We start from the raw sequence: 20,390 nt of genomic DNA, 5'->3' as shown, positions 1-20,390 counted from the left end.
ACTGATTTTAGCTTTACCAGAATTCCTGTCCCCTACCTTCCTCACAATGTTTATGGAGGAGCAGCTGGCTTAGCCTTATGGTTGGAGAGAAGGGAGTAAATGAACTCAAGACTTTGAGGGTGATCTCAGGTCTGATTTGCAAACGTTCACTGACATCCCCTCCCAACCACTTCTTGTCTTTTGGTCCCTAGCACTGGTTGAACATACCCAACAGGCACTGACTCCTAGACTCAAGCCAGAAGGGGAGCGGATAAGACTCAAAGATGCCTGTCCTGGAGAAAAAGGCCCCCCAGGTGACTGACAAGGATGCTCGCAGCAAAGAGGAGGTTGTAAGTGACCTTATTCCTAAACTCCCTTGAAAAGAGTGGGAGAGTGCCAGGCTCTAAATGACTAGTGGGCTAAGTCCTAAATCAAGGACTCCAAATTTCCCAGAAGTCATTTCCCACAGAGTCCTTCATCTCTTATTCTAAACATCTTGGGGGTATGTACAAAGTGAGAAGCTTCCAGTTCGATTGCATCTTCCTTTCACAAAAAGGGATCGGCTATCACTGATTTAGAAATGGAAAGACATGGGAATAATTCATAGAAGCCATAAGAGTAGAGAGGGCCCTTTTCCCAAAGAGGTGTCATGGTCTGGTCACCATTGCCTCTGTCCCAGTTAGGAAAACACCCTCAAGGGTTAAGGGGAGGTATCTAGAGGGCAGAGTCATGGTCTGTAGCTCCATGGAGATTTTCCCTGCTGGCCTCTGCCTTTTCCTTTGAAAGACTGCTATTTTCCTGAGAATTAAGAAGACTTAGTCTGACCTGCCCTGTCTACTGCTCCAGACTGTCCCCAAATATAGCAAGTCAAAAGAAGAGTGTTGGGTCTGAGAGAGCGGGTGATGCAATCTCATTTCCTATACTTTCTACCAGGCCTCCCTGCTACCTAAATAGGTGGGTAGCACCCATGTCATTTTGCAAATTCTTTGTTTAGCTTTTAAACCATATATTTCTATATTTTACATGCATTTATAACCCACCCATTCCATCACTGAACAATAATAAAAGAAAAAAGAGAACCTAATATAAAGATGTATAGTCCAGGAAAACAATTCCCTGCATTGGCAAAGCCCCAAAATATAAATCTCTCATTGCATTTTAGGGTCATCATTTTTCTGGCATGTTTCATCTTAAGCCTTGATTCTGTGTAGTTTTGATTCTACTTCATCTTTAGTCTTCTGGATTTAGAGTTTTTATTTCATTAATGAAAGTTCTAAAGTCTTTCAAAGTTGTTTTTCTCTATAATATTGTTTTGGCATAAACTGTTCTTTCAGTTCCACTAATTAAGTTCTGTGTCATATCATAGAGGTCTTCCTAGTTTCCTCTGAAATTGTTCATCATTTCACAGTTTCTTAAGGCACGATAATATTCCATTACAAATATGCATAGCAGAATTTGTTTTTGCCATTCTTAATAGAAGGACAGGTCTTCAATTTTCCATTTTTGTCCTTTCTTTTGTCTTTTTAGCTTGGGTCAAAGGCTGTATACCTTTTATGTACTTTGTGTAACTTTTTACCACCCTGTAATTTTTTTGTTACTTTTGAGTTCCAAGATGTTTTCCACCTTCTCTCCTGACTTTTCACCAGTGAAGGGTAACATTTGACACAGATACATATGTGAAACTATAAAATACATAGTTCCATATATCAGTTCTCTGTCCTTGACAATCCACTTCACTCACTGCCAAAAGATTTTTTTTTTAATTACATGTATTTATCTCTCCCTCTTTCTGGCCCCCATTAAATAATTTTAAAAATAAGAAAAATAAAATTCTTATAACAAATGTGTGTAATCCAGCAAAGCAAATTCCTGCACTTGCCATTTTCAAAAATGCATGCTTCATTCTGCATTTTAAGTCCATCAACAAGAGGTGCATAGATTCATACTTTACCATTCACAAGGTAAATCTTCCAAAAATATGGCTTCCTACATGTCACTCCTATTCCATGCTTCCTTCCCCCAATACTACCTTCAAAAAGGTTTTTCAAACTTCCAGAGAATACCAGGAGACCACATTTACAATCTCTACTGTGACAATGATCTTGGACAAGTTGCTATGTTTCTCTGAGCCCCAGACTCAGTGTCTTCCTTTGTTTAAGAGAATGTTGAATGAACTGTGTATTATCTAAGTTTCCTTCCAGCTCTAACAGTCTAGGATTCTGATTCCCTTGCTTCTGAGTACCTAGTCCATAGCTATAAAATATGTTTCTTCATTATTAGGAGACTCTACAGGGCATTCATAGGACAAAAAATTACAGAACCTTAGAGTGTTTGCAGTGGAGGACCAGAAAGATGAGCTCACATTACTCTAATGTGCTGTTATTGGCCTCTCTTCTCCTTGATGACAAAGGGAGGCATTTCACAGAAGTGCTGACAGCAACACATCAAGATACCCTGTTTCTACACGTCTACCCACACCTCATTGCAGACATACCTGCCAGGTTACAGCTCTGAGACTCTCCCAGGGACATGCTCGTACACCAACTAAGAGCCACACAGACCCTGCCACCACACTCTAGATCCCTGGTCCTCTTCCTTGAAATTGGCTCCCCAGGACAGACAAGATTCCCAGAAGGTACCAGAATTCTCGAATGTTTGACGAGTCAACCAGCTGTGCACCAGATCTCCCCAGACTCCTTCAAATTGAGAATGGTGTGTCTGAAAAAAAGCAAACATTCCACTGGATGATACTAGACATCTGACAGTGGGAGCTCACTACCTTATGAGGAAATCTGTTCTATGGAGGCAGCAGCGATATAGAGGAAAGCACTAAATCTAGAATCAGGAGAGACACATTTTGATAGCATCCCTGCTACTTATTATCTGTATGATGAAGAACAAGTTATTTAATCTCTGGGGGCTTCAATTTCCTCACTTCTAAAATGAAGTTGGACTAGATGACCTCTTAGATTTCTCCCATCTCTAAATCTATGGTCATGTATGATATCTAAAATGCCGTCAAGCTTTAAATCCTCTTTTGGGGATGGTTCTATTTGGTAAGAAATTTTACTTTATATGGACCCAAAAATCTACTTCCCTACATTTCTAAATACAGACACTAGGACTCTTCTCTAAAGCCAAGTAGAACAACTCCTTCCAATTCTCAAATTCTATCATGCTATGCTTAATTATCCATTTCTTTGGGGCTAATGAACCTCGGACCTATCCTAATCTGTTTGCTCACACAAAGGCCAGTTCACATCTCTTTCCTCCTAAGTGAAAGGAGCTCTGTTCCTAGGCCAGCAGAAATTAATCTCTAAGTTCTCTATTTTCCCTACCTTCACTAGGCAGGCTGCTTCTGCTACCCAGGGGTAGGGGAAAGAGGTCCTTTTATACTTCATGCTAGCATATGACCACTGGTAGCATATACTTCTGGGATCTGAAAATTTAGGAAAGGATCTTGGTGATCAGCAGTAAGCCATTTTATAAGTAAAGAAACTGGGGTCCTAGGTCGCACAGTAAGTGACAAAGCTGGGATTGAAGCCTGGGTCCTCTGACTAAATTTGGTGCTCTTTTCACTGATACCATGCTTCTGATCTATACAGCAACACAATATTCCTCCTCTAGGTACCCAGGAGAATAAGCAGGCCAGGGAGATAAGCAGGAACCTGACCACTGTTTCTTTGTTCCTGCTTCACTTACAGGTGTCATATTTATTTCCCATTGAGTAGAAAGGTTTAGTGCAAATTCAGGGTTAGAGTCCATCTGGTAGGGTGCCAACCTAAGTCATCTTCCCTGTCCCCAAGCCATTGTCCCCCAAGAACTCCTTGTTTCCTCTTCCTTGCTCTTAAGGATATTTATTATCCTTTAACTGGGCAATAAGCAGGTGGAATTCAAGTTGGCTTGGTATTGGATGGTGGAGACAGGATTAGGCAAGTGGGGCTGACATATAAATGAAGATAGGATGGTACCTTGTTGATACAAGATCAAAGATTGCAACTTCTGCTACATTATGTTGGAGCATAACTGGAGGTTTTTGTCTCCAGTTTCCAGTTTTCAAAAGTAGATCAAAGATGTGATTTCAGTTAGTTCTTCCATTGAATGACAGAAGGACGCATAATAAGGGTACATGCTTAGTCACTGCTTGTGAGTTGACCTCCCCCATACCAGTGAGATTACAACTTCCTTTTGAGGACAATACCACATGGTTTTGGAAAACAGCTCTTTTGGCTCCCTGACAATGGTGATGAACCTTTGTATATTTTAAAAGCCAATAGTCCCAAAGATGGGAGGAATTTTGTTGAAGGACACTTACAAATAAAAAGTAACTTAATTTAGGGCCAGGGTTTTTTTTGAGTGATATATGCAATCTTCAATCCACATATTTTAAAATTTTTAACAAAATAAAATTATATTCAAGAATTTTTTTTTTTAACTTTCAATTTCATGTTATATCTAGTTAAGGTACAGACAAGGGAGAAGGGAGCAGAAGAGGAAGGAAAGGAAAAAGAATTTAGAGGAAAAGGAGAAACAGAGAGAGAAAGGCAGATAGAAGTTGGAAGGTGGGAGACTAAAGGAGAGGAGGTAAAAGAGAGAGTAATTAAGACATATACAAAGCAAGAAAAAAAGTTAGAAAAGAGGCTCAGTAGTTTCTGAATGGAAGGCAAAGTAATAAAGGGAAGAACGCTCATTCTGGAGTCAAAGGACCTAAGTTCATATCCCATCTTTGACTCATACTACCTGCTGGCCAACTAGTCCAACCAACTCATTTACTCAAAACTCCTCCTTCTTGATCTTCCTACAAGACTTGGCACTGTTTACCTTCCCTTCCTCCTGGATACTCCCTCTTTCACTGGGTTGTTATTTGTCTATTCCTTCGTTCTGCTCCTACATGTATGAATATTGTGTTCAGTTAACTTGGCTAGGATCATCTTCTCTGTCATGTTCTCTAACTGTGGATGTAACCTCCAGCTCTCTCTTGGGTCCTCTTCTATCCTTTCTCTACACTCTTGCACTTAATTTCATTATCCTATAGATTTAACTAATGTATCTAGGCAGATGACTCCCATAGATCCCATAGATTCAGATTCATATCCATACTCCTATGTTTGTATTCTCTATCTACCCAGCCCTGGTCTTTACTGAGCTCCAGCTCCAAATCAACTACCTACTGGACATTCAAACTGAATGTCTTATAGGTTTCTCAAACTCAACATTCTCATAACAGAACTCCTTATCTTTTTTTCTAAATCTACCCCTCTTGTGAACCTTCCTGTTGCTGTAAAAGTCATAAGTATTCTGATAGTCATTTAGGCTCACAATTGCAGTATCATCCTAAACTCATAACTCTCTCTCATCCCACAGATCCCATCAGTTGTCAAATCTTAGCATTTCTTGTTTTAATAATATTTTCTTTTTCCCCATTAAGTATAAAAGCAAATTTTAACATTCTTTTTTTAAAAGTTTGACTTTCAAATTCTCTTCCTCCTTCATCTCTCCCTTTCCTAACACAGTAAGCAACTTTATATAGGTTATACTTGTGCAATCATGTAAATTTTCATATTAGTCATATGAAAGAAAGCACAGACTAAAGGGGGAAAAGCATGAAAAAAAATAAAGTGAAAAAATAGCATATTTATCTGCATTAGACTCCATTAGACTCCTTTCTCTGGAAGTTGATAGCATTTTTTCATCATAAGTCCTTTGGAATTTCTCTTGGATCATTGTATTGCTGAGAATAGCTAAGTCATTCACAGTTGATCATCATATAGTATTGCTGTTACTGTGTACAATGTTCTCCAGGCTCTGCTCATTTCACATTGTATCTGATCATGTAAGTCTTTCCAGGTTTTTCTGAAATCAACCTGCTTGTTATTTCTTATGACACAATAGAAGTCCATTACTATCATATGCCACTACTTGTTCAGCTATTTTCCAGTTGATGGACATCCCCTCAACTTCTTTCTTTTAAAAAAAAATGCATTTTTACTATTTCGTTTTTCCAATTACATGTAAAAACAAATTTTAACTCATTTAAATTTTTTTGAGTTCCAAATTTTCTCCCTCCCTCCTTTACTTTCCCCCTTCCTAGGACAGTAAGCAATTTTATATAGGTTATATATTTGCAATCATGTAAAACATATTCCATATTAGTCATGTTGTCAAGGAAGACACAGACCAAAAGAAAAAAACTACAAAAAATAAAGAAAGTGAAAAATAATATGCTTTGATTTGCAGTCAGACTCCATCACCTTCTACATAAGGCCCTTCCAATCTCTAGGCTGTGCCATCATCCCCAACAATATAATTATGTATCTGCTTTGTATGGATCTATTATGTATATGTTAGCTTCCCCCATTGGACTATAAGCTTCTTGAGGTCAGAGACTGTTTTACTTTTTGTCTTTACATATCCAGCACTTAGCACAGCTTATGGCATATAATAAATATTTAATAAATGCTTGTTTTATTGAGTAATTCATAAAGAACCTAACATCCAACGAGGTTGTGATTTGCCTAATTACCTCTTGCTGGGAGGATCATGGAAGTAACATAGTTTTGATGGTCTTGGCCTTGAAAAAAGAGAAGGATTTCCACATGATGTCGAGGGAAGAGCTCCTTCAAGACAAGGGATAGAGCATTGGAAAGTACCCAGATTGAGAAGATACATTGAGGAACAGTGAATAGTCAAATGTGTCTAGAATATATGAGGTATAAAGAGAGAGTATTTTATATGTTAGGCAATGGTATACCACTGGAAGCTTCTGAGTAGGAAAATTATATGATTAGATTTGTGCTTTAGGAAGATTGGAAGAAGGAGAAATTAGAGGCAGGAAGACTTGTTATGAGGCTATTACAATGGTCCAAGTAGGAAGCAATGATGACCTTAAATAAATTGATACAGTAGAAGCAGAAAGGGGGGTCATTTGAGAAATATTTCTTAGGTAGAAAAAAAAGAACTTGAAAAGCAAATGGATGTAGGAGACAAAAGAAGGTAAGATATACAGATGACTCCTTCATTCCTGGATGAATAGAAGACAAACGGAGTCAGGAACAGAAATAGGAAAGTTAAGATAAGGGATGAAATTTGGAGTCAGGAACAGAAATAGGAAAGTTAGGATAAGGAATGAAATTTGAAGGAAAGAAGATGAGTTTTTGTTTTTGCCTTGTGGAACCCGAGGTATTAATAGAACATATAGGTGGACATGTCAGCATGGGACTGAAGTTCAGAAGAGAGTTCAGGGCTGTAGATTTAGTCATTCATGAATATAGTCAGCCAGGAAATGATTCACATAGTGGAAATAAATGAAGTCACAATAATGGACAAAATTGCCGAAGAAAAGAGTACAGAGGGAGTAAAGAAGAGAGTGAAGATCATTCAGCCTTTAGGGTTGTTTGTACTTAGTGGATTGGAGAAGGAAAGGGAACTAACCACAGAGTCTAATAAGGAGCAGTCAGTGAGGTTAGAGAAGAAGCAGAAAAGGCTGTGTCAAGGAAACCAACTGGGATGAGCATTCTGAAAAGTTTGTGGCCGACAACATCAGCTTCTGCAGAAAGATAATGGAAAACAGGGGCTAAGAAAGGGTCATTAGATGTGGCAACTAGGAAGTCATGAGTGATCTTGGAGAAAGCAAATTTAGTGAGGGGAGAAGCCAGTTTTCAGGGGATTAAAAAGCAAGAAAGAAAGCAGAGGAAATAAGTATATAGGAACCTTTCCAGAAATTTAGTCATGAAGGTTACAAGGAGAGAGAGGCAGGAAGACTGCTTGATGCAGTAGTAGTGTGAAGGGAAAGTGTTCTTTTTTAGGACGAGGAACACCTGAGTATGTTTGTACTCAGAGGGGAAGAAGGAAATAGAATAAGATACCTTTAAATGATGGTGTATGGAGTGAGGTATTAGAAGAGACAAAAGAGAATCAAAGTGGCAGGTAAAAAAGTTAGTTTTGTCAAGGAGAACCATTTCATTATCTGAGACTGGAAGGAAAGAGGATTTGAGAACACGCAGCCTTTGAGTTAGGGAGAAGATCTAAAGTAGCTCATGTTAGATTAGCTCATTTTTCCAATTTTCAGTTCTCTTGATGTCATCTAGAGAGGGAGAAGGATGGAGCTGGAGGATTGAGGAGAGTGTGGAGTTGTGGCACTTGTTACCATGGGAAATATCATAGAGTCAATGATAGATAGTAATGGTTGTCATGTATTGGTGAAAGCCCATTTGGAGTTAATGAGTATATTTTTTATGGCAGACCAAATCAGCACAGCATTGTGGCTTATGTTAGCACTGCTAACATAAGGGGTTAAAGTGGATATAGTGAATCAATCAATTAACAAATATTAAGTACCTAATATGTGTCAGGCATTGTGCTAGGTGCTAGAAACACAAAGACGAAATAGTCCCTGCTCTCAAGGAACTTACATTCTATCAGAAGAGAGAAATCGTGTGTGTAAATGAATATATACAAACATATATATATATAATAAGTATACACAAAGTAATCTTGGGGTGGTGAGAGGTAATCAGAGTAGGTACTAGCAAGGCAGGAAGAGTAGAAAGGGGTGGGGGTTGGGAGACCTTCAAGACTGAAAGTACACCTTGGAAATAGCTAACCATTTTGTCAAGACTGTGAAGGGAGCTGAAGCCAGAACAGGAATTCTGAAGTGAGACCAGCGAATGGTGGAGCTGTTGGGGTTCCCAATGAAGGTGAACAACAGGCTCTAAAAGAATAAGGGAACAAGCCCTTGGTATCTACGGATGGTAAGGTGATACCTACATAGAAGCGAGCAAAAATGAGCCCTGAAGAGGAGCGTGAAAAAGGCTAAAGCCAAACTTTGCAGCTCCACAATCTCACTGAGAGCTGTCTTCTCTGTGGTGGGAGTAGGGATGGGAGGGAGCAGAAGAAACAAGGCTCTTCTCCTCAGTAGATGAAGTCCCTTGTTCTCCTGGCCCGTGACTCAGAGGCTGGGCTCCCAGCACAAGTCTCCTTGGCCTGTGCCATCGATCACCTTGCTCTCTGCCCATGCTCAGGTACTCTCCAAACTCCCTGTGCCACCACTCCAGAAGACCCTGGCCATGTACCTCCAGTGTATGAAACACCTGGTGCCAGAGGAACAGTACAAGAAGACCAAGGAGATTGTGGAACAGTTCGGTGCCCCAGGGGGCTTAGGGGAAGTCTTACAGCAAAAACTCCTGGAGAGAAGGGAGAAGACAACAAACTGGGTAAGGAGTCAAACCACAACATAAGGCCCAGCTGGGACAGGGGATGGAATGGGAGAAGTTCATTATTTATAATACCACTGGCACCATACTTTGGCTGGCTTTTGTAAAAGTCTGTATTCCTCTCAAAGCTACCTTTCACCTATAGTGCTTGGTGACACTGATCTTTACCCATCCAAAGAAACATAATAATATAACTTCCTTGTACATGTGGGGACTTCATATACTCCTCCCCAATGTTTTCTCATACATATTCTTTCATTTGCTCCTTAACAGCAAATGTTACTAAACACAAGTTTAACACTAGTGCAAGACCAGTGTTGATGAATATAGGTAAGTGTAGAGAGCTGGCTAAAAAACTGGCCCTGGAGTTGGGAAGACCTGGGTCCAAATCCTGTCTCTTATACAGACTGACTATGTGACCCTGGGAAAGTCACTTAAACTCTCAGTTCCCCAGGCATCTCTCTAAGAGTATAAATGGCAGATTTGCTGCTCTTTTGATAGTAGGAGTCTCATGCAAGGGAACTGCTATGCTAGGTTCTGAGGAGAAAAGAGTACTTTGAACGCAGACCCTGCCCTTAAGGAGTTTTCCACAGTAAGACAGGCAGAGATGTTATAATTTTTCCGTGAAAGCTAACTTTACAATGTGAAAAATGAAGGGCAGAGAGAGTTAGTTACTTGCTTCAGAGTAGTCAGTGAGTTAATAGAATAGTTGGAGCTAGAACCACACTCAATCATCTGAATGGGAATATTCAACAATTCAACCAACATTTCTTCAAGTTCTACTGTGTTCAGAGCATTTCGCTAAATTCTTGGAAAGCTATTAAGTTTAGTTTGTCCTCATAGGACAAGACTTACAGCTTAGTAGGAGATGAACACAAACATACACACACACAGAGATGCAATACAAAATAATACTTGATAAATGTATTATAGAAGTGAAAAAACAAAATTCTGTGTGAGATCAAAGGGGTAAAGATCCTTGAGGGTAAGGAGATCAAGGAAGGCTTTATGGGTCTTGATGGAAATACCCTTCCTACCTACCCATCCTTTAAATCCTAGCTCAGTTGGATTAGTTGAGATTTAAAAGATGTGTAGGTGGAAGGAAGGGCATTTTGGGCACAAGGAGAAATGCAAACAAAGGCTTGGTAGCAGGAAAACAGAAGCATGAACAAGGGGTAGAAGTTGCAAAGAAATAAATTTAAGCTTAAAGTCAGGAAAAATGTTCTAACAATTAGAACCTGTTCAAAAGTTCACTGGGTTGCTGCAGACTTGGTGAAGGGGTCCCCATAGTTAGAATTCTTCAAGCAGAAGTGAGAAGACCACTAGGCAAATTATTTAACTTGTGTCAGCCTCAACTTCCTCATCTGTCAAAAGAGGGAGTTGGACTTGTTGATCTCTAAGGTGTCTTCTAGTTCTTAATCTACAATTTCATCATCTTTAGTTATAGGGGGATGGGAATCAATTCCATTCAGATATGGGTAGATAGCCGTAAATGTTCTTACTTACTCCAAATTCTATTTTGTGAATCATGGATCATAAGTAGGGAAAAGCCAGCAGCACAGTTCAACTGAAGCTTAGAGTACCTAGAGAATAGTAAAAGATAGAGGACAATTCCCAATTTTGAAGGACTTTGAAGGTCAAACTAAGAAATTTGACCTTTACATTTATTGTGGACTATGTTTAAATTTAACTTAACCCACCAGGTCAGTAAGTCAACAAGCATTTATTAAATACTTATTAGGTGCCAGGCATTGTTCAAGGTGTTTTTTTCCAAAAAAAAAAAAAGATGAAACCAGCATTCAAGAACTATAAAATCCACCCACTTTAGGGGAGTGTCTCATCTTGGCTCTCTGGAGCTTTGGGAGAGAACCTTGTACTCTACATGGGTCAAGTTTAAACAACAGATTCCACATCAAAGATAGATTGCTTGAGTCAAGCTCAGCTTACAGAGACTTATCCCACGATATTCAACATGCCATTCAGATATTACCAGCTCCATGGGTTTTTCCTTCCCTGGGACAATAATCAAACAGGTCAAACAATGTTATAGTAAGGATGCTGCCTAATTCCCTTCAGTTTTGAACATCTGTATTATGGGGATGAAGAATCTCTTTAAAATGTGACATCAAAGACAGTCCTCTTTTTCTTCTTTGCCCCTGCTGGGTGGGTACCTTTGAGGATGCCATTCCTATAAGAATGTCCATTAAAATGTTAAACTCCAAAGATGGCAGAGTAGGCAGTAAATTGCTGCAATTCTTCCATATTCACCTCAAAAAAACCCATAAAATAGCATTCCAAAACAAATCCTGGAACAGCAGAACCAGCAAAAAAGACAAGGTGAAACAATCTTTTAGCATATGAAACTTAAAAGATCAGCAAGGAAGGTCTGTCTCACTTGCATAAAAGGTGAGTGCATGCACTCCAAGACAGGAAGCATCCTAGCAAGCCAAGAGCAAGCCCCACCTCAGCAAACCAAGAGGAGATCCTGAGCCCTAGTGTGGTGGAACAGACAAACACCAACACCAGGACTCTCTGTGTGCCTCAGCATAACCAGAGGAAATGGCAGATTCCAGTTCCAAGAATCACCACATGTTTCAGTGTAGCCCTGGGTAAACAGGCAGTCTCCAATTGCCAGACCACCATGTGCTTCAATGTAGTTTCCAGGGAAATGCAAAAACACCCCACTGGCCTTAGCACACCCCAGATACCAGCAGTAGGACCCCAGCTCAGCACCAGGTAAGCTGCCAGACCCCTACAGCCGCTAGCAGCATCAGCCACTTTCCATCCCAACCTCTTCAGCACAGCATCAGACACAAGTTTCCCCAGTGAACCTCGGGGCAACATCAATGCAGCAGCAGATAAATTAGCAGGGTCTGTACCCCCTGGCACAAGAAGCCTGAGACAGTGCTCCCTCCACCCTGGGAGCAGTGTTCAAATTTAAAAAAAAAAAAAAAAAGGAAAATAGTCAAAAACAATGAGCAAAAAAACAACAAAAAAAGAACTGACCATAGAAAGTTATTATGGTGACAGGAAAGACCAAGACACAAACTCAAAAGTGGACAGCAATGTCAAAATATCTTTGGCAAAACTCCAAAGAAAAATGGGAAGTGGTCTCAAGCCCAGAAATAACTTATGGAAGAGCTTGAAACTCATATAAGAGAGGTAGAAGGGAACTTGGGGAAATGAGAGTGATGTAAAAGAATTATGAAAAAAGAGTCAACAGCTTGGAAAAAGAAAATAACTGTTTAAAAAGTAGAATTCGCCAAATGGAAAAGAATGTACAAAAGCTACGTGTTCATCCTTTGTTTTTGAAGAAGACCATGACATTAGAGAAATGATGATATGACTTGCACTTAATTTTGTTTTGAGTGAGGAAGGGCTGTGCAAGGTCATCAACCTCACTTTCTCCTCCTGAGCCACGTGGGTCCAGTGATCAGATATTCATCAATGCATCAGGATGACTGGAGATGACCCAGGATGCAATGGGAGACCTTGACCTTTTTAGGCTGGCCTTTTTAGGTACTCATTTAGAGGAAGGTAATGCCAAAAGCTAAATAAAGAAAACAACTCCTCAAAAATTAGAACTGGGCAAGTGGGAGCTAGTGACTCTATGAGGCATCAAGAATCAATCAAACAAATTCAAAAGAATGAAAACATAGAAGAAAATATAAAATATCTCATAGGAAAAACAACTGAGCTGGGAAACTGATGTAGGAGAAGCAATGTCAGAGTCACTGAACTATCTGAAAGCCATAATCAAAAGAAGGACTTGACAATGTCTTTCATGAAATTCTCAAGGAAAACTGCCCTGATATCCTGGAACAAGACGGCAACATAGGAATTGAAAGGATCCACTGATCACCTTGGAAAAGAGATCCCAAAATAAAAACTCCAAGGAACCTTATAGCCAAACTACAGAACTAACAGGGCAAGGAAAGAATACTACAAGTGGCCAGAAAGAAACAATTCAAATATTGGGGAGCCACAATCAGGATTACATAGAACTTGACTGCTGCAACATTAAAGGATCAGACAACTTGGAACATGATATTCTGGAAGGCAAAGGAGCTAGGACCACAACCCAAAATCACCTACCTAGCAAAATTAATCAAACCATTCTGCAGAGCAATTTGGAACCATGCCCAAGGGCAACCAAATTGGACATACCCTTTGATCCAGCAATACCTCTACTAGGTCTGTATCCCAAAGAGATCATAAAAAAGGGAAAAGGACTTACATTGCAAAAATATTAATAGCAGACCTTTAATAGTGGCAAATTATTGGAAATTGAGGTAATGACCATCAATTGGGGAAGAGCTGAACAGGTTGCAGTATGTGTACGTAATGGAATACTACTATGCAATAAGAAATGATGAACAGGCAGATTTCAGAAAAACCTGGAAAGACTTGTATGAACTGATGCAAAATGAAATGAGCAAAATCATGAAAATGCTGCACACTGTATCAGGAACATTGTGTGATGATCAACTATGAATGACTCAACTCTTCTTGGCAACACAATGATCTAAGACAAGTACAAAGAACTCATGAAGGAAAATGCTTTCCACATCCAGATAAAGAACTGATAGACTCTGATGACAGACCGAAGTATACTTTTTTTTACTTGCTTTATCCTTTTTTCCATGGTTTTTTTCTTTTGATGCTTCTTCTTTCACAACTGGGACTAATATGAAATATGTTTTACATAATAGCACATGCATAACCTATATCAAATTGCCTATCATTTTAGGAAGAAGGGAGGGAAAGGAGGGAAAAAAAATTGGAACTCAAAATCTTGTAAAAGTGAATACTAAAAATTTGTCTTGACATGTAACTGGGGAAAAATCCTGTTACAAAGAAAAAAAATTAAAAGAATGTTAAGCTTCTTGAGTGCAGGCATGATTGTTTTTGTCTTTTCCAGCAACTGGCACACTTAATAAATACTTGTTTAATTGAAGATTGGCTTCAGTTGGCCTCGGACACAGTAGCAAAAACTCTTCTCATGATGATGATGAGATGATACTGAAGATACCACATTTCTGTATCACACTTTTATATTTTTCAAACAACCTTCCCAAAAATCATTTCATTCAACCTTCATAACCACCCTGTGAGTTAATCTCACCAATTAGAAAAATGAGGAAACAGATTCTGAGAGGTTCCATGATTCATCCTAGGTTAGATAGCTCATAGCAGGGGCAGGATGAGGATGCAGGTTTCCTGAATCTTTGTCTGGTACTCAAAACTGAAGTGAATTTGGGAGATGTGTCCAGACTGTGGGCTGATAAATACCAAAGGCTATTGTCTCGATTTATCACCAGCAGAATGATTGAGGACCTGAGCCCAGACAGAGAAGGATAATCCATATGTGTTCATCAAAGCCAAGAATAGTGTCTCAGTTCATGCCAGTGCTTCTTCACTTGGCTGAGTAACAGTGTGTGCCCCCCTTTTTTCCTGTAGGTGTTTGAGTACTGGCTGGATGACATGTATCTCAACAACCGTTTGGCTCTTCCAGTCAACTCCAGTCCAGCTGTGATCTTTGCTCGACAGAATTTCCAGGATGTGAATGATCAGTTAAGGTAAAACCTCTTTTAAATTCTGGGATAAATGTTACACATTTGCCTCCTCACCCCCATATACTCTTTTATAGTTATCTGCCTAACACAGTGCACTGGGAAGGGGGAAAGGAGAAAGTATCCCTCTCTGGCTCTTTCTGGAGTGGGGCCCAAATGAGATTAAAATGTAATGGTGAAATATTTAACAAAATTAATTTAAAAAGTAAAAGGTGATAATACATTTTAAAACTGTCAGTATGTAGCTCACAGGGATCTTCACAGGGATTTACTGTTGTTGAGTTGTTTCAGTCATGTCTGACTTTTCATGACCCCATTTGGGATTTTCTTGAAAGAGATACTAAAGTGGTTTGCCATTTAGTGGTCAACATTTCTATCTGAGTTTGATACTACTGCTATAAGGAATACTTGGGAAATGTTTCCTCTGTGAGTAAAACAGAAGACAGTCATCCAGAGTTGTTGTGACCAGAATGAACTACAAATAGGAACCTGAGAGTCTCACTCTCTAAGAACCAATCCTTTGGGGAAGCTCATGTCCAGATCGGGATGTCATAGCTAGGGAAAGGCATTTGGGTGCTCTAGATAAGGTTGGAAAATAGGACTATTACCCTCCCCATCACGATTTCTCCATTAAACTGTATAATTTGCTCCTGCTGTGTTTTATTGTTTGCTAGAGATTTTCAGATTTGACTCTAACACATGGAACTTGATTAATCACAAAATAAAATACTCATGTGCCATGAAAAATAGAATTTTCTGACATTAGGAATGTGCTTTTACAAAAAATTTCTGCCATTGAACCCACACCTTGTGTTGAGCCCTAGTCAGTACTTACTTTGCCTATCCCTAGTGTTGGCCCTGGGACCTTGACAATCCCTAATAACAGGTCATATTCTTTCCATGAAGGAAAATTGCTAAGCTTTAAACAAAACACCATCAGGATATACTCAAAACCATCCATCACCAACTGTCCCCAAACCAAAGCATTTTATAGGAGGGATAAAAACCATTCCTTTTTTCCCACAGAATGTCTTCCATATGCTACAATTTCAGAGCTCACTGAGCTGTAATAAAAACCTCTGTGCTAATTGCCCCTGTCTGAGGTATGATTTGCAGCTAGGAGAAGAGAGGAAGAGGAGGAGAAGGAAAGGGAGGAGATATAGGGCAAGGAAGAGAGGGGGAGGAAGGGAAGGGAAAAGGAAGAGAGAGGGACAGGGAGAATCTCTCAGGCACTTCAGAAAAATGGAAATTTCCATTCATTCCTGGGTTGAGCCTTCATTGCTGTTAATACTTCTACACATAGCTTTCCTGGGCATGTGACTACTACGCTTTTCTTGGCTGCTGTAATTTCCTTAGTAAGATCCTTTTGTAATACTGGGACACAGCTAATACCTTCAATTCAATTCAATTTAACTAGACTTTATTGAAGTGCCAGCTACAGTCTAGGTATTGGGCTAAGTGCTAGGAATATAAAGACAAAACAACAAACAAACAAAACAACAAACTAAAAAACAACTTGTCCTGGATTCTGAGAGTTTACATTCTACCTTGGAGAGCAATCATATTGAAAAGAGTTTGGGGTCTAGAGCCTAAGGTTACAAGCTAATGTGGGAAAATAAACTTGTATTAAATCATGTGTGTGCATGTTATCCCCTCCATTAGAATGCTAGCTCCTTGAGTTCAGGGATTAGTTCATTTCTGTTTTTGCATCCTCCTTGCCTAGCACCTGATACTTACTGAAATGCTAAATGATTTGTCAGTCAAATAGGAATAAGAGAGAGATAAGGGACAAACATAATTGTTTAGGGAGAAGATGTTTCTTTTGATCTGTGCAAAACAGTCTCCTTAAAATATCTGCAGGAGATGTCCTTTCAGTAACATCTGTGACAGAAATTGTCTAACAATCCATTGACAGGTACTCCTGCCCATCATCACCATCAACAATGCAGAAATATGATAAATAAAAGTTTATTATACTCAGAGCATAGACTCCCTGTATCTAAAAATCAATGAGCCCTGAGCAGCAGTTTCAGCTACCATATATAGGATGTAGTATACATAGGCAGGAGAGGGTACAATGGAATTTCACAGAAAGCAGAAGGGGAAGATCTGTACCAGGTTAAACAGAATACTAGCAGGTAATCACTAGCGCCAGAAATCTCAAGCTATAAATTTGTGACAGAGCAAGAAATAACTAGATAACAGCTGGGCTATAAATGTCTCAGCTTGATTTTGCGGAGTCTACTTAATGACCTGATCTGCTCATCTTTAGTAACTGGCAGTAAGAAAGTTAAGCCAGAAGTACTCTCACCACAGAGCCTTCCAGAAGGATTAGCTAAGCAAAGAAGCAGAAGGTCTTCAGAAAGCTTCTTACTCCTCTCTCATGAAAAAATATAATTCACGCACCTGGAAAATGTCTTCAATTATAGGGCTCTCACTGACAAAGACTTTAGTAAATTAATCAATCAAGTATTTATTAAGCATCTATTGTGTGCCCAGAACTTTGAAAGGTACTTAGGGGAATGTAAACAGCCACGTAGCAACTGGGCATCCCGTTCCCATGGGATTCAGAAAAGCTTCTCCAAGTTCAAGGTACTATGTGGGTCTGAATCTATTTTAAAAAATAATTCATGAGCTTCCATGGATTTTTTACTAGTCATCATTTTACTAGTCTTTTACTAGTCATCCAGAGATCACATAGTTCAAATAAAAGGTATTTAATCAAATGGTAATAGAACTTTTCTCCACATAATCCTGAGTCACATTCCCCCACAAATACATACACCATCAGTGGGAAGAATCCATGCCTCTAGGGAACACACAAAGATGATCATGCACTTGAGGCCAAGGAACACACATAAGAAACATGGTGGAGGGGAGAATGCTGCCAGGGCACATGTGCAGAAGGGTAAAGAATACGTGTGGACCCTCATTTGTCTCGCAGAAGAATTGCTTATGTCTTCTGCTACTGTCATCACCACCCTGCTCCCACTGCGCCCACTCCCTTGCTCCCATGGGATGTGTTCCATGTAGTCTCTGCCAGGCATTATTTCACTGGGCATATGGTTGTGAAGCTTTGGGATTTCTGCTGGGTTACTCAGCTAAGATGCTCCCTTTTCCCCATTTTGTCTGCCATTTCCCTTTGTAGCTTAGAACCCAGAGGCTTAAGATTCAGTCCCTTCAATTATGAGAGAGACAGGCTCTCACACCTCTCTCATTATGCCAGGGTAAAGCATCATTTGTTTTTTCTCAATAGAAATAGAAGCATTTTCTCTGTGTCAGGTCTATCTGATAGCATCAAAAAGTCTCCTTTGATTTCTGTCCGCTCCTGATTGCCAGTCAGCACCTCTTCAAAACTCATATTTACGGGATGCTAAATAAATTGTCAAAGGCTATCTGAATCTTGTCAACCTCTCACAGAGTTTGTTCTAAGAAATAGACAAACGATTTAGGTCATACTCATATTTTTATTTTTCTCACAAGCTGACAACATGCATTACATGGGAGTTATAGTCCAGAATGGGTTCCATTTGGTAAATTGAGGTGCCCAGTTTATATACCTTTTCAAAGGGGGTTGATATCATCTGGCCATCATTCCACCTCCTGACAGAGGAAATAACCTGTTCTATCAAACCACCCTCCAACCAGAACACTCTCGGCCTTGGGCTGTCTAGGCAGAAGAATCTTTCTCCACCCAGGGCTGAGAAGGACAAATTCAATTCAAGCTTGGGTCTGGTTTGACCAAGATAAGAAGATAATGCAATCTCATTATCAGTAATGTCCTTCTAAAAGAAGAGACTGAATTTGTAAAGGGGAGAGGGATAGGGGAAAACTGAGTCTTCAAGATACTGATTACTAAGATTTAAAATCATTTTTCACAATTTGAAGCCCCCAAATTTTCTCAACCCACCAACATCTTTTAGGTCTCCCACGTAGAAAGGGAGGAGAGTAGGGAAGGAACCCAAACGGCCAGGTGGAGGTAGGTAAAGCCACCTCAATGCTTTGTGTTCCAAATTCCTGCCCCGTGTATATTTTGCCAGTAACGTGCCTCCTGTGCTTTGGATTGCTCTATACACCTAAGACAGGGTACCTTTCTCAGAAAGAGGCCAGGCACAGAGGTATGGACAGTTAATTAATAAGATCAGATACTCTTTGCTAAGGGCCAAATGAGTGCTAAAGACTGGAAACATTTTGGGAATTCAGAGGAAGAGAAGGATCCCCAAGGCATGGAATGACCAAGGAGAGCTTCACAAAGGAGCAACTTAGCCTGGATCTCCGAGATGTTGAGATGTGGTGAGGGTGGGGGAAGTCTAGGAAGCAAAGGCCGGAGTAAAATACACAAAAAAACTTTGGGACAAGGTATGGCATTTTGCTTAGAAAAGAGAAACGTCAGTAAAGCTAATAAAGAAAACATCCTAAAAGAATGATGGATGTAAAGCAAGCAAGCAAGCAATCCCCAGAGATTTATTTCATATATATTAACGTATAATGTTTATGCATATGCTACATTCACCCTCCCTCCTCTGACAATAGAATTGTGGGCTCCTTGAGAGCAGAGACTGTTTAGTTTTTATCTTTGTATTTCCAGTCTGTTGAATGTAAGTACTTGATAACCACAATAGCTAATATTTATACAATGTGTCCAAAAGTCAGAATGCCGCTTTAAGCTTAAAAGTCACTGCACCATGAGTTTTGGGACATCCTCTACATGGATTTAAGATTTGCAAAGCATTTTATGTATATAATCTTACCTGAGCATCACACTAATCTAGTTACAGAGATAGTACAGGAATCATATTATTCTTGTTTTAGAGACAAGGAAGAAAAGGTGCAGACAGATAAAAGTTTATTGAACTACTATGGGCAGGCAGTTAGGTGGCACAGTGGAGAGAGCACTGGGCTTGGAAACAGGAAGACTCTTCTTTGTGAGATCCAATCTAGCCTCAGACATTTACTAGCTGTGTGACCCTAGGCAAGTCGTTTAACCCATTTGCCTCAGTTTCCTCATCTGTAAAATGAGCTGGAGAAGGAACTGGCAAAGCAATGGTATTTTGCAAAAAAAAGAAACAAAACAAAAAAACAAATGAAAGCTGGACAACAATAACATAATGTGCAGGACCCTGAATTGAGCCATGAGTAAAATCTGACAAGTAAGAGAAAATGTTTGGCAGAATAATTTTTGAATAAGTCTCAGAATTGCATCGAATGAGATATATTTTTTGAATATATAATAAAGTCGCAGTTCATCCTCTAAGGAAAATAAAGACAACCAAAAACATTTTGACATATGTTCTCCGGCATTCTATTTTTCATCTTCCCCCTTTAAAAAAAATGTGAGCCAATTAGCAGATTTCTTTTATTTTCCCTCTCTTGTTGCCTTCCCAGATTCCTAGAGGCTGGGCAATGCAAAACCAGGTCGTCATCACTTTTTTTGAAAGGATTCAAAACAAAAGCCTTTTTCAAAAAATGTAAAATTTCTATGTTTTGCATACGCAGCAAGCTCAGGTTCTGTTAGCCTTCTCCTGTTTCCCATCATTATGCCTCTGGTCCGATCAGAAAAACTGTTTTGCATTCACACTGAAGGCCCTTCCAGATCTACCCAGCAGCCTTCTTTGAGCACTGAGAG

At 39.6% G+C, this 20,390-nt stretch overlaps 1 protein-coding gene across 1 annotated transcript in view; it reads left to right on the top strand.

Annotated features, from left to right (window-relative positions):
- The first annotated feature begins 263 nt into the window (after window positions 1-263).
- Window positions 264-20,390, top strand: part of CHAT (choline O-acetyltransferase) — a 99,998-nt gene continuing 79,871 nt past the window's right edge. The window contains exons 1-3 of the mRNA XM_072627416.1: window positions 264-329; window positions 9,000-9,191; window positions 14,652-14,770. Of these exons, the coding sequence (XP_072483517.1) occupies window positions 264-329; window positions 9,000-9,191; window positions 14,652-14,770 (377 nt within the window). The remainder of the gene's footprint in view (window positions 330-8,999; window positions 9,192-14,651; window positions 14,771-20,390) is intronic.

Source organism: Notamacropus eugenii, chromosome 1 (genome assembly GCF_028372415.1).
Source record: "Notamacropus eugenii isolate mMacEug1 chromosome 1, mMacEug1.pri_v2, whole genome shotgun sequence".
NCBI classification, from domain to species: Eukaryota; Metazoa; Chordata; class Mammalia; order Diprotodontia; family Macropodidae; genus Notamacropus; species Notamacropus eugenii.
The sequence above is the reverse complement of the archived record's forward strand: the minus strand, read 5'-3'. Positions and strand labels throughout refer to the sequence as shown.